Source organism: Myotis brandtii, unplaced genomic scaffold, assembly GCF_000412655.1.
Source record: "Myotis brandtii unplaced genomic scaffold, ASM41265v1 scaffold934, whole genome shotgun sequence".
Taxonomy (NCBI): Eukaryota; Metazoa; Chordata; class Mammalia; order Chiroptera; family Vespertilionidae; genus Myotis; species Myotis brandtii.
In genome coordinates this window covers 250,423-265,173 of record NW_005371854.1, presented here as the reverse complement: position 1 = coordinate 265,173, position 14,751 = coordinate 250,423, and the positions used below count along the sequence as shown (strand labels likewise).

Below are 14,751 nucleotides of genomic sequence, written 5' to 3'. Positions count from 1 at the left end.
GGTGTGGCCGTGGTGGTCTTGGCCTTGGGACGGAGACGCCGGGGCCGCGACCCCGTACACGCCCCCGGCGGCGGGCAGGTTGTTCTTGGTGCTGAGCTGCGTGGGCTCGCTGACGCTCGCGCACCGGGTCGGGCTCCAGCACAGCATCCTGGTGCTGCTCTTCTCCAGCCTCGTCTGGTGGGTCTCCTTCGCCAGCCTCGGGCCGCTGCCCTCAGCCCTGCGGCCCCTGCTGTCCTGCCTGGTCGGGGGCGCCGGCTGCCTGCTCGCCCTGGGGTTGGATCACTTCTTTCAAATCAGGGAAGCTTTCCATCATCCTCGGTTGTCCAGCACCGCGGAGGAAAAAGTGCCTGTGATCAGACCCCGCAGGAGGTCCAGCTGCGTGTCGTTTGGGGAAACGCCGGCCGCTTACCAAGGCAGCTGCAAAATGTTCAGGAGACCGTCGTTGCCTTGCATTTCCAGAGAACAGGTACGTTAGCCGAAAGCCAGGTTGGCTGAGGAAGTGAGTGCGGTTTTGTCGCTTCAGTTCCTGAGCTGAATTTGCGTGTTTGAGAGCATGTTAACTTCCAGGATGGGAAAAAAAGGTTTTCTTCTGGAAAGGATTCCTAAAATACAGGAGGCTTTTTAGAAATACAGAAGTACCTTTTTATTTGTGTGAAATAGACTAATTATATTGCACCTTTAAAGTACTTTGTTTATGCACTAGAGGAGTTATCAGAAGGATGAATTATTTGCGGTTTAATAGATTGACTACTCCCACTTTGGCATGCTCTGGTGTACGTCATTTTGGTGCCGTTTATCTGTTGCTGTTATAATGGTGATATCTCCCCAAAGGTAACACAACCATTAGAATGAGTGAATAGACATTAACTTTAAGCAGTGTGATTTTACTATTTTTGATATTCGAGAGAAAGAATTTGAGATCTTATGAACATTGATGAACTTTGGAACTGCGACTTGTTAGTTGAGATGAAAAGACTGTTGGAAATAATTTTTAAGAGATCCCCCCCCCCCAAACCAAATTCCAGCGGTATAGGCTAATACAATATTTTACAGACTAACTCATGGTGGTGTGTATTTGTTGCATAATGAGGAGAATGTTGTAATAATTTAACCTTTAAACTTATGTCTGGAAAGATGACAAAAGCATGTCCAGTAGGTTTACATGTTTTTGTTTTTTAAAAGGAATTGAAACCATCATCATGGAACGAGCTTCTATATAGCCTTGGGAAATCTTACCTGTTCTACATCACCAAGAAACTCAACAAGTATAGCTATTCACTGATAGTAAATGCTTTACATATATTTTCTTAAATATATGTAAGTGCAAAATGCTTGACATATATTTTCTTTAATCCTCACAAGAACCCTATATGGTGGTGACATTCCCTAAATGTAGAGATGAGCCATATGAGTTTTTGAGAGATTACCCAACTTCACACATCTAGTAAGTGGCAGTGCTGGGATTTGAACCTAGATTTCTCAGTTTTAATTGTCGTGTTCTAAGCAACTAAAAGAATGAGTGTAGAGCTCTTATGTAGGCGAGTTGGAGTTTATAGCATTGGTTTTCAGACTTTTTGATTGGTGATATGTTTTACACTGGGACCCAGTATAACTTTTTTATTCTTACTACATCTGATGCTTTCTTCAAAGTAATCAACAAACCACTATATTGATTTTATGACATGTTTAACACTAACTCTGTAGTGCTCCAATGAGACCACACTTTGCTTCTTGAAATGTGTTGGTTTTTTTTCAGAAACTGCTTTTGTGGTCTGTAATTATTTGGCCAAATACTTGAAAAAATTTGTTAAAAAATGTTATGCCTTTTGTTTTCTCATTTTACTGCCCGTGATAATAGTGCTTAGAAAAATCTGTATTAGAAGAGTTGTGATACTAACTGTAGAGCAAAGTAATATCAGCTGTTTTCTTAGCATGGCATGCCATTTAACAGTTGACTATATGTGAATAGACACCGGAAAAGTGTTTTAGCATAGTCTAATCACATTTGTAGATAATTTTCCTAAATTTAACAGCATTACAGTTTAACGAACTTTATTGTAATCTGTTGGTGTAGTCAATTGTGGCTGTGCTGTAAATGGAAAATTCTTGGTTTTCTTAATCCTACTCTGGTGCTTTTTCCATCACAGCAACCTTTTTCAACCTTTAATTGAGAGCAGTGTTGTTGTTCTAGGTAGCTTCACTTATTAGAAGCAGACACAGTTTGAGCTTTTAAGAAGGTCATATATTATACTTATTTGCATAGCCCATGGACACGGACATGGGGGGGGGGATTGGGAGGAGGGAGGAAAGCAGAGGGCAATGGGAGATATTAACAATAAAAAACACATTTTAAAAAGTTTATTAATCCATTTTTTAAAAAGGTCATATCTTAACGCAGAAAACTCTTATTCACATTCCACTATGAAAAGGAACATTTTTGGGGTCTTAAATATATGCTAATAGTTTAAGGCTTCCTACATTGTTACTTAATGTTTGGTGTCATAAAATAATACTACTTTGGCATTACTAAAAAATACTACATATTTTTAATTTAACCGAGATTGTAATAAGGATTTTTATTTATGCTTATTCCTGTGAGTCTCTGGTTTTGTTTGCATGTATATGATGTTAAAGAAATGAAGAGGAAACCAGTGCTTTTATAGAAGTAAAAGATCGAGACTTTCTAATTTTCCAAGTGCTAAATTTTGTATATGACAAGTATAAAGTCTCTTCATTGTTTCAGAAAGTGAAGGGGAAACAGAAAGATATTGAGTAGAATCTGATATAGGGAGAAATGCTCTGGATTCATAGGCGGGGGATTGAGAGTAAGGTCTTGGCTCTACTGTGTAATCTTGGGAAAGTCAGTGAATCTCTGAATCTCAGTATCCTGCCAAATCAGGGATTCCAAAAGATGAATTCTGTAATAACTTCCCAGTTCTCAATTCTTTTCTTACAGTTGGTTTATACTTTTTGTAAGGTATGAATAAAAGTATAGCTAAAACATCACAGATTAGTACTTCTTGAAGTTTTACTTAAGTGTTGAATGTTGATATGACTAACCTGTGTTTTCCAAGGTGTAATGATGAGCAAATATTCTGTATTTTTTAATAGAGAACTTTAAAAATTATATGCAATTCATTTTTGGATTGATAACAAAATTATAATACTTTTATTTCCTGAAGAATTTTATAAACATCTTTGAAAAACAATCAAAACTCATGTCTATCTAAATATTTTTAAATTGAGAGTAGATTTAGAATAATTTTTAACTTTTGGAATGTTATGTTAGGTACCATGTTGAAAAATAATGGCTTATGTTTGCAAAATATTTAATTTTCATAATTAGATTTATAGTAGATATAAATGCTATATATGTCACGTATTAATTAAAGTTTTGTTGTTGCTGTTGCCAAGCATTTAGAGATTTAAAGTTTAAATCTAGTTACTGTTAACTGTATTTTGCCTTGGTGGGTTAATGGGAAGACATACTTAAGTTGTAGTATATTTGCCAGGAATCAGCTAAAACAAATAGGAAATTTTTTAAAGAATTAGTTGTCTACATAGATGCTTTGGCCAGAATTTAACAAATTACATTTTTAAGCCATTTTATTTGTATATTCTATAATGAAAGTTTCAGCCAGATCATTTTGTTTGTGATAGACTAGGTAAATACGAGGTTTTGAAAGTCATAAGTTAGTGTGTGAGATATTTTTCTATACCTAAAATGCTAAGTGCTTTCTAAATGGTTAGGTAAATATTTTAAAATTCTGTGGCCTTAAAGCCCATAAATATTATGTAAAGTGTTAATTTTATTTGAAAAAGGTGCACACATGTAGTATGAATGTGTTTAAAAATGATTTTAAAGTTTAGTGATTATTTAGCCCCTTAAGGAATTTGCAAGGCATATCTCACTATGAATTTAAGAATACTGTAGTATTTGTGACATTTATTTTGTGGTTTCAGTGAGTAGTGTTTCATTCTACTTTCATGTTAATATTTTGTGATAAAGTATCAGCCTATATCATAATTTTATGCTCTATTTTGTAAATATTGTATGTACTCTGCCATCGGAACTGTTGTTCAAAAGCACAGATTTGATCAAATCCCTTGCCCTGTTTTAAAAACCTCTTATGGTTTTTTCATTGTCCACAGGATAAAGTGGACAATGACCTTGAACCTTGCTTGCAAAATCCTTTATAACATGCTCTTAGCTTTTTTGTTTGTTTTGTATTTTAAAAAGCCATGTAGGACTTAGGGACACTTCCTCCCCCATCCATCCTTGGCTATAACTATTTGTGGACTGCTTATTGTTATTGACCTGTAGGTATTTTTTTTTCTTTTGCTATTACTATTCACAGTTTGAGATCTCCTTTAAGGAACAAATTAGATTAAGAAGTTCTTAGACAGTACAGTGATATTCAAATTACTTGTATAAACTGAGAACAAACCTTCAATATAGCAAGTTGGCCATTTAAAAAAAATAAAAGTTGACAGATCATGTGATGTGTGATAGATTTTTATTATATCTCATGAAATAATAACATCTCCATAATTTATGTTTTCCCATACTGAGTGGAAAGTAAATAGGGCCAAACATAAGTAGAACCGTAAAGTTTATTTTCATTGTCCTCAGACTTTTTATCCGCCTCAGTGGTGGGCCTTTCTCTGATTCTCTTTTTCTTTACCCTTGCAGTTACCAAGTTAGCCTGTTTCTCTAGCTATTCTCCTGCCTTCCTATCCCCCAACCAAAACAGGAAGAATCTATACTTGCTGAAAACATTTATTTCAACCTAAATGTGTTTATATAGATATAGAAGAGATAGATTCAGAGTTTATCTCGTTGAAATCTGCTCATTTTATAGACAGGAAAGAAATTAAACTCAGAGAGGTAAAAATATTGTTTCTAAGTTATGGCGTGAGATATTTGGGATACAGGGACTAAAACCAAGCTAAGTCCTGCCATAAAGAGCATAAATAGCTGCAGTCATGGTTTTCCAAGGCTGTAACTAATTTTGTCAATTATCTGATAAATGACATCCCTGGTTAAAGGAGTTAGTGGGTGAAGATGGGAAAGCGAGAGAGACTCTTGAAATCACGAAGTTTATACAGACCTTGAGGATAAACTTGGTCTCTCATGTAGTTATTTCAGGGTGACTTGTCAGGATGCAGCTGGTGTCAAGCTCAAGTGCCTTCAGAGGTCAGTCACAATAACGTATTTATGTCGCATGCTGAAGAAGGAGGGAAGGATAAGAAGAATGGAAGTCCACTGATTATTGCCTACTTTGCCTAAGAACATTCAATTTAAACAAAACAAACTCAACAGTTGTGTTAGCCAAGCAAAACTTTAGGAGACCTGGGTTCTGTCTGTGGGTAGTTCCTGACAGTTTATAATATTGGGTTGGTGTTCACCTTGTTATTTAAAAGCTGACTCATATTTATTTACATGATTATTAGAAGGCTCTTCTTAAAACTTTGGGCAGAGGAGTATATAGTATTTTCTACTTTCTTTTTCTTTCATGATTTAGAACTTTTCTTCCTGTATTGATTTTCCCTAGCAGGTCACTCATCTTTGTAGATTTTCCCTCCTCCATCAGCTAGAGTAAATTGTTTGGCTAGTTCTTCCTTACATTTCTATCATACAACATGCATTCAGCATATTTTATATTTATTTAGTTAGCATTTAAATTTTAAATGAGAAATTTTACACGTGAAAGACTGTATATAATTTTAATATGTGTTAAGGAATAAAATACTAAAGGAAAAAAGTCAGGTACTCACCACTTATATTCTTTGAAGTTCCCTGTGTAACTCTTTTTTGCATCCCTTTCTGCCTCATCTATCCTGATTTTCTTTTTCTTTTTTTTTACTATTCATTCCTGTGCTTGTTTTTATAATTATAACCCCCCCGACAAATGTATTCCTAAATAATCTAAATAATGTTATTAATATTGCCTGCTTTTGAACTTCCGTAGAATCATGGTGTATGAATTTCTTTTGTAACATTTTTTTTCCTTGATGTTTCTGAGATTTATTAATGTTGATGTGGATAATTGCAGTTCATTTTTTAATGCTGTATAATATTTCATCGTATGGCCATGGTAAAATTTATTTATCTATTCCACTGTTTATGGACCTATGGGTAGTTTACCATTATGTAAAATGATGCTAATGAAACTTATTGCAAATGTTTCCTGGTGCATGTGTGCATCCAAAAGTAGAATTGCTGAGCTGCAAGGTATGTTCATATTCAACTTCGCTACGTGTGGTAGTCAGAATAACAGCACTCCAAAGATGTCCATGTGCTAATTCCAGGAAATCGTGAATGTTATCTAACTTAGCAAAGGGGACTTTGCATAGGAAATGTTTAAGGACCTTGAGATGGGAAGTTTATCCAGGATTATCTGAGTGGATCCAAAGTAATCACAAGGGTTCTTAAAAAGTGGAAGAGGGAGGCAAAAGAGGTCAGCGATGGAGTTGTGACAATGGAATTAGGATTGGAGTAATCCAGTGTGAGAAAGAGTCAATCTACCTTTGGCTTTGACAATGGAAGAAGGAGGCCAGGAACCAAGGAAAGCAGGCAGCCTCTAGGTGCTGGAAAGGCAGGGAAATGGATTTACTAGTATTTCAAGGTATCCTTTGATTTCTTCCTTGATCTCATTGTTAGCCCATTCATTGTTTAGTAACATGTTACATTTCCCTCCATGTCTTTGTGTATTTTTCAGACTTTTTTTCTTGTGATTGATTTCTATTTTCATACCATTATGCTCAGAGAAGATGCTTCATATGATTTCATTCTTCTTAAATTTATTGAGACTTGTTTTGTGTCCTAACGTGGTCTATCTAGAAAATGTTCCATACGCACTTGGAAAGAATACATATTCTGCTGCTTTGGGGTGAAATGCTCTGAGCATATTATTAAATCCTACTAGGGTGTGTAAAGTATGTTCTTCTAAGGAAAAGCATAGGGAAACATGACCATTGCATGTAGACACATGTTATACAATATATCACACTCAAAAATTTTTAATAAAATATATAAAAATAAATAAAATATTAAAATATATGCATTATGTTTAATTTTGATGTGTGTTAATATAAATATAAGATATGACAAAATGAAGTACAATTTAAGTACATTTATTCAGATGCTTTCATTTAATATTCACGTGCGGAAAAGTAGCGGGCTGCCTGAGGGAGTTCTGGCTCAAAATAGCCAGTCAGCAAGGTGTTAATTATTATGTGTCTTGGTGTGGGCCTCTTTGGGTTCATCTTGTTTAGGACTTTCTGTGCTTCCTGGACTTATGTGTCTTTTTTCTTCACAAGGTAAGGGAAGTTTTTGGTCATTATTTCTTCAAATCGGTTTTTGATGATCTGTTGCTCTCTCTCTCCTCCTTCTGATGAGAATGTTGTTATGCTTCATGTTGTACCAAAGGTCCCTTAAACTATCCTTACTCTTTTTAATTATTTTTTTTCTCTGCTCTGATTGGGTGTTTTTTTCCTACCTTGTCTTCCAAAGTGCTGCTTTGATCCTCTATTTCAGTCAACCTACATTTTATTCCTTTCACTGTATTCTTTTTTTTCCTTTCACTGTATTCTTGATGTCAGAAATGGTATTCTTCATTTCTGACTGGTTCTTTTTCATGGTTTCTATGTCCTTTTTCATGCTGTTGTACTTCTCACTAAGTTCCATGACCATCCTTATAACCATTAATTTGAACTCTGTATCTGAAAGATTGTTTGCCTCCATTTCATTTAGCTCTCTCTCTCTCTCTTTCTCTCTCTCTCTCTCTTTTTTTTTTTGAGAATTCTCCTGTTCTTTTATTTGGGGCCTGTTTCTTTGTCTCCCCATTTTGGTTGCCCCTTTGTATTTGTTTCTATGTATTAGATAGATTTGCTATGACTCCCAGTCTTTGTGTGGTGGCCTTATGTAGTAGGTGGCTCAGGGTCCTTGATCACCTGAGCTGGGTCTGAGAATGTCTCTTGTATGGGTTATGTGGGCCCTTCGGGTGTAATTCAGTCTTGATTGCTATAGGCCTGTTCATGTATGGGATCAACCCTCAGGCTGGCTGACTGTGAAGCTCAGCCCCGACCACGGTGTGTGAGCTGCTGTGCCAGTGCTGACCACATGAAGCGGAATTCACCTCAGTAGGGTTTGGTGCCTGCTGAGATCTCCTTTTGGTTATGCTGTTTGTGAAGCTTATTGGATCCTGCTCTAACGTTGTCTGAAGGTGGCCACTGGGTGTGTTGGTTCTGGGCCTCTTGGGAGGGACTTTGGTGCAGGCCAGTGTCTAATGCTGTCTGTGTCTGGCCGTTGGCAACCTGTTAGGAGCTGGCGATCCAAAGTTTGTGCCTGCCTCTGGTTTGCTTGGATTCACACAGGAAGGACCAAATTGCACAGCAAGGCAGGCTTTTACCAGCACTGGGCCTGGGGGTAGGTCAGCAAATGTCCCAAGGCACCCTGATAAGATATGCCTCCACTTGCCTCTACCTGCCAGCTGTCTGTTAGATTCAGTCATTGAAAGAGCCTCTGGTGGAGTTGGGATGATGGGGCAAATGGATCACTTGTGAGGGGGAGGGTCTGTTCAGGTTTCAGGGAAGATGGTGGGTGTGGTCACCGCCCTAGCACCACACGACTTTGTGTGTCCTGACCTAGGCAGGGCAGAGCCACCAGGCGTTGGGTGAGTGGGTCCTTTGGAGCCACAGTCAGAGTCCAGAGGATGGATCTGCTAGAAACCTGAAAGGTGTTTCTAGCAGATCTCCCATGAGGGGGAAGCACCAGGCAGGTTGATGGGAAAGTGGAGGGAATGGCCCCAACCTCAAAGCCACATAACTCAGTCACTGATACCACCTGAGTCTTCCCAGACCTCTACCCCTTGTCCAAGGCAGCTGACTCCTCCGCAGGGCCTAAGCTCCACAGGGTGAGGTGAGAAGGAGTCTGGAGGGTGGGACGATTGGTTTTCCCGAGGCTGATGCCACACAGAGCGGCATGCTCCACCCAAGAAAGATGGTTAAGTGCAGTATTGAAGAATGACTCAGCACAGGGATCCTGGCAGCTGTTCCCCCAGCTCCGTTCCCAGAGCCACAAACTCCAGACTCGCCTCAGGCGATTCTAGTCTGCTCGCCCTCCCTTTACTGGAGCCCAGGGTGAGTTGGTATGAACGAAATTTTGTGTGTTGGCCCTTTAAGAGGGTACCTATGTCTCCATTAGACTCTATCTCTCCCTGGTGGATAGAAACCCTGCTGCTTTTCACAGCTGGATGTTGTGTGGGCTCCTCTACCTGGCTCTGGTGTTCTGGGCTGGGGTGCCCCACTTGGGGTTTAGGCCCCATGCCCTTCAGGGGGAATCCCCTGAAGCTGAATATCCCTCTGGAATATCAGGTGCCACTTTTGGGAGTACAGCCAGTCCTCTTCTTATCTCCACCCTTCCTACCAGTGTCAATATGGCTCCTTCTGTAAATCCCTGGTTATGTCTTCTCTTCGGCTAGTCTTCAGTTAGTTATTCAGGATGATTGTTCTTTAATTTAGTTATAATTCCAGTTTGGTCCTGGGAGTGTAGCTTCCACCTACTTTGCCACCATATTGAAATCTAATCTCATTTTTTATCTACATGGATATCCAGTTGTGTCAACACAATTTATTGAAAAGTTTATTATCCATTTATCAGCAGTGTCCCCTCTGTCATATATCAGATTTCAATATATGTATGAGTCTGCATATGGGCTCTCATGTTTCATTGGTTAGTTTATGCACCCTGTGTTAATGCTACATTGTTTTAATTATAATAGCTTTATAATAAGATTTAATATATAGTAAATCCCCTCATCTTGTTATTCTTCAAGAGTGTGTTGATTATTTTTGGACCTTTGCTTTTCAATATAAATTGTAGAATAAGCTTAACAAGTGCCACAAAAAATCTTGTTGGGATTTTCATTGGCATTGCATTAAATCTTTTGAACAATCCTATATAATAAAAGCCTAATATCCTAAGTGTCCGGTCATCCGTTCAACAAATCAAAGCGTAATATACTAATGATATGCTAAGGCTGCTCAACCGCTTGCACTGACCACCAGGGGGCAGACAGTTGACCGGTCAGCCAGTCTCTATGACATGCACTGACCACCAGGGGGCAGACAGTTGACCAGTCAACCAGTTGCTATGATGTGCACTGACCACTGGGGGCAGACGCTCCAACTGGTAGGTTAGCTTGCTGCTGGGGTCTGGCCGATTGGGACTGAGCAAGATGGGCCAGAAATGCCCTGGAGCCCTCCTGCGGTCCCTCCCTAGCTGGCCAACCTCTCGCATCCATCCCTGGCCCCGATTGTGCACTGATAGGGTCCCTCAGCCTGGCTGGTGCCCTCTCGCAATCCGGGACCCCTTGGGGGATGTGGGAGAGCCGGTTTCAGCCCGATCCTGCAGGCCAGGCCGAGGGAACCCACTGGAGCACAAATTTGTGCACCGGGCCTCTAGTTTAGATATAAATTTGCTTTTGATTGAAATTTTTAAGTTGTATTTTTCTAGAAAATTAATGTAATTTTTCAAATTATTTCCTTAGTACATAATCTCATTTTATTTTGTTTAGTTGGTTCCGCACCTGCATTTATCTTCTTTTTCATTGCTAATATCATTTATATGTTTTTTTCTTTGTTTCTTAACCCTGCTAAAAGTTTGTTTTTAACCTTTTCAAAAAAACAATTCTTCATATTGGTACTTGTTTTCTATTTTATTTATATCAGCTCTTACCTTTATTATTTTTCTTTCTTTGAATTCATTTTCTTGTTCTTTTTCTAACTTTGTAATTGGGATGTTAAATTATTTTGAGCTTTTTTCATAGTATGCATTTAAAATTATACATTTATTTCTAAATATTTTTTTAGTTGAATCTTATAAATTTTTATGGGTAATATTACTTTCCAGTCTTAAGCATTTTCTAATTTTTGTTTTGATTTCTCTTTTGACTAATGAGTTGTTTAGACATTTATTAAAAATTCATAATTATATGCAGGTTTTCTAGTTATTTTATTGTTGTTGATTTCTGATTTAATTGCATTATGGGCAGAGAATATATATGGCCTGACATATTAGGTAGAATGTTTGTTAACTGTCTGGTAGGTAAAGGTTGTCCTTGTCAGAGGTTCTGTGTCCTCACTGATTTATTTATCTTTTTGACCCATCAGTAACTGGATAGAGTAACAAAAATCTCACTTTGCTGGTGGATTTGTCAATTCCCCCTACCCCCACCCCCCGTAGTTTGTAGTTTGCTTCTCTTGTTTAAGAGTAAGTATATGGAGAATAGAACTTCAAATTGGATGGAATTACTTATCAAAGGAACAACAAAAAGGATACATGAAATATAGCACATTTCAAATATCTAAAGAGTCACTGTAAGAAAGTAGTAAAAATTAGTTGGATCAGAGTTAACATGTATTTACAAATTGCCTTTTATATATTCCAGCCCTGGAGATACTAAGACAACATTGCAAGGACAACATCACACTCTAATGAAGAGAGAAAATGTAAATAAATAATTATAATTCAGTGTGGTAGGTGATATAGTAGAGGTATAATATATATAAGGTACAATGGGAGCATTATGGAATGAACAACTGACCCTTTCCAGGATGAGAGCCAGAAAGCCTTCAAAAAGTTAACAATTGATCTTTAATCTTCAATGACAGTTTCTTACTGTTATAAAACAAATAAAAAATGAATTTAAAAATTTCACTACTATGACCTTAAAAAGAAATTTTCAAAGTTATTCTGGCATAATCTTCACGTTACCTTAAATATGTATGTAGGTAAATACTTCTTATCAACTAGCAGACTGAAAAAGTCATGATAAACATACAGCGCCAAATCAAGCAAACTGTTCGCATATGCTTTTGGTCACTAATCTATAATAATAAAAGTGTAATATGCTAATTAGACCAGACAGCCAAACGACCTTCCAGACGTCCTTCCGGATGAAGCTGCGGTGGTGGGGGCCGAGGCAGAGGCAGTTAGGGGCGATCAGGTAGGCAGGTGAGCAGTTAGGGGTGATCAGGCAGGCAGGCAGAGTGGTTAGGGGTGATCAGGCAGGCAAGCAGGAGCGATATGGCAGGCAGGCGAGTAGTTAGGGGCGATCAGGCAGGCAGGCGAGCAGTTAGGGGAGATCAGGCAGGCAGGTGAGTGGTTAGGGGTGATCAGGCAGGCAAGCAAGCAGGAGTGATCTGGCAGGCAGGCGAGTAGTTAGGGGCGATCAGGCAGGCAGGCCAGCAGTTAGGGGAGATCAGGCAGGCAGGCGAGTGGTTAGGGTGATGAAGCAGGCAGGCAGAGTGGTTAGGGGCAATCAGGCAGGCAGGCAGGCGAGTGGTTAGCAACCAGTGGTCCTGGATTGCGAGAGGGATGTCCGACTGCTAGTTTAGTTCTGATCCCGCAGGCCGGGCTGAGGGACCCCCCCTCCCCCGTGCACAAATTTCATGCACCAGGCCTCTAGTCAATAATAACAACCAAAAAAGATGCTTACATTCTCTATCAGAAATGTCAATATCAGTGGTAAAATAATATAGGCAATAAAAAATGTAACTCAGGATCAGAAAGAAGAGATTGTTATAAGATGTAATAATTACGTAGTACTCACTATGTGCTAGTCTCAACAAGCCTGTGAAGTTACATATTGGTATCCTGTTTTGCAGCTGAGAACTAAGGCAGAGGGGTGAATTAATTAGCCCCAAATCACTTAGCTAGTACACAGAAAATACCATAATGTGCTAAGTGCCATTTCCAATATATAACAAGCCTATAAGAACACTCCCAATTGAAACAACTAAACTATAGGTCTAAACATTTTAGAACATCTTTTGAAAGGAATCACTGAGTAAGAAAAATCTCTGATACCCAAAAAGAAATGAAAGCCGAAACCGGTTTGGCTCAGTGGATAGAGCGTCGGCCTGCGGACTGAGGGGTCCCAGGTTCGATTCTGGTCAAGGGCATGTACCTGGGTTGCAGGCACATCCCCGGTAGGAGATGTGCAGGAGGCAGCTGATCGATGTTTCTCTCTCATCGATGTTTCTGACTCTCTATCTCTCTCCCTTCCTCTCTGTAAAAAAACAATAAAATATATTTAAAAAAAAAAAGAAATGAAAGTAATATAGGGGAGGAAAATTTTTATCTTCTTTCCTTCTAGATTCTTTGGCTGGCTTAATAATTAAATTGACATAAGACAAATTAACAGGAGAGAAAAAAATTTAATATGTATATATATGGGATCCCCATAAAAACGTGAGGCTGAAAGAATTGTTCAAAATCAGGAATCTTGAACAATTCTTATGAGACAAACAATAAAGAATAATTGATAAGACAAAGGGGTTTGGGCTTGGGTTAATAAATTGGTGAAGAAATAACAAGGTTTGTTTATACAGCCTTCTTGGCTCTAAGTTCCCTAGCTCTGCTGATAAGGATGCCCTTTGCCCTCAGGTACTAGGAAAGGAACCTTTTACATAGGAGATTTATCTTCTGCTTTCAGCAGGGGACAAAAGAGGGTCAGAGTGTCCTTGCATTGGCTGTTTCTCAAATACCTTTAATTCAACATAATCAGTATGCCATATTTTGGGGTGCCATATTCTGCTCTCTTTTAGTAGGAATCCTAAGAGGTGAACAAGTAGAATAAAACCAGCTTTCACTTGAGGAGTTTCTGACCAGTCTTAGAGACTTTGAACATTTGCTTGTGTTAGGTATGGCTACACTCAAGAGATAAAATCCTAGGGTCTGTCCAAAATCAGAATCTAATAGGAAATCTCGGCATAAAGCTGAAGCCCCAACGTGCTGTTCTGCCAATGTAAGGGTAGATGAGAAGTGAATATGGCCATGGAGATGGGATGCCTATCTTGACCTTAGCACAGGGAGTTGGGGGAGATAAAATAAATTTCCTCTGGGAATGTATAACCATAAGAGGGCCCTTATGTAGCTTTATTTGTTATTGTAGTAAAATATATAAAACATAATATTTACCATTTCAACTATTTTTTTTAAAGTATACAGTGTAGTGGCATGAAGTATATTCACATTGTTGTGTAACCATCACCACCACCCATCTCTAGAAATGTTTTAATCTTCCTAAACGGAAACTCCATACCCATTAAATAATAACTCTCCATTCTCCCTTCTCCCATCCCTTGGTAACCATCATTCTACCTTCTGTTTGTATGAATTTCACTGTAGATACCTCATATAAGTGGAATCATACAGTATTTATCTTTTTGCAACTGACTTGTTTCACTTATAATCATTGTTGTAATTTTGACAGGATTGCATTGAATCCATAGATTGCTTTGAGTAGTATTGCCATCTTAACAATAGTAAGTCTTACAATCTATTAACATCAGATATCTTTCTATTTCTGTTTTAATTTTTTTCAGAAAACCTTTGTAGTTTTCAGTATATAAGTCTTTCACCTCATTTTTTTCTTCATTAATTAAGGTATTACATGTGTCCTTATCGCCCCCTTGTCCCCTCCCCCGCTCATGCCCTCACCCCCCCTGGTGTCTGTGTCCATTGGCTAGGCTTATATGCATGCAAACAAGTCCTTTGGTTGATCTCTCCCCCTTACCCCCACCCTCCCCTACTTTCCCTCTGAGGTTTGATGGTCTGATTGATGCTTCTCTGTCTCTGGATCTGTTTTTGTTCATCAGTTTATGTTGTTCATTATATTCCACAAATGAGTGAGATCATGTGATATTTATCTTTCTCTGACTGGCTTATTTCACTTAGCATAA

The 14,751-nt window shown here is 38.6% G+C and overlaps 1 protein-coding gene across 1 annotated transcript in view; it reads left to right on the top strand.

Annotated features, from left to right (window-relative positions):
• Window positions 1-6: 6 nt before the first annotated feature.
• The window catches only part of PDE3B (phosphodiesterase 3B, cGMP-inhibited), a 155,750-nt gene continuing 141,005 nt past the window's right edge, over window positions 7-14,751 (top strand). Inside the window, exon 1 of the mRNA XM_005885892.2 lies at window positions 7-466. Coding sequence (XP_005885954.2) covers window positions 425-466 — 42 coding nt within the window. The 5' untranslated portion in view covers window positions 7-424. The remainder of the gene's footprint in view (window positions 467-14,751) is intronic.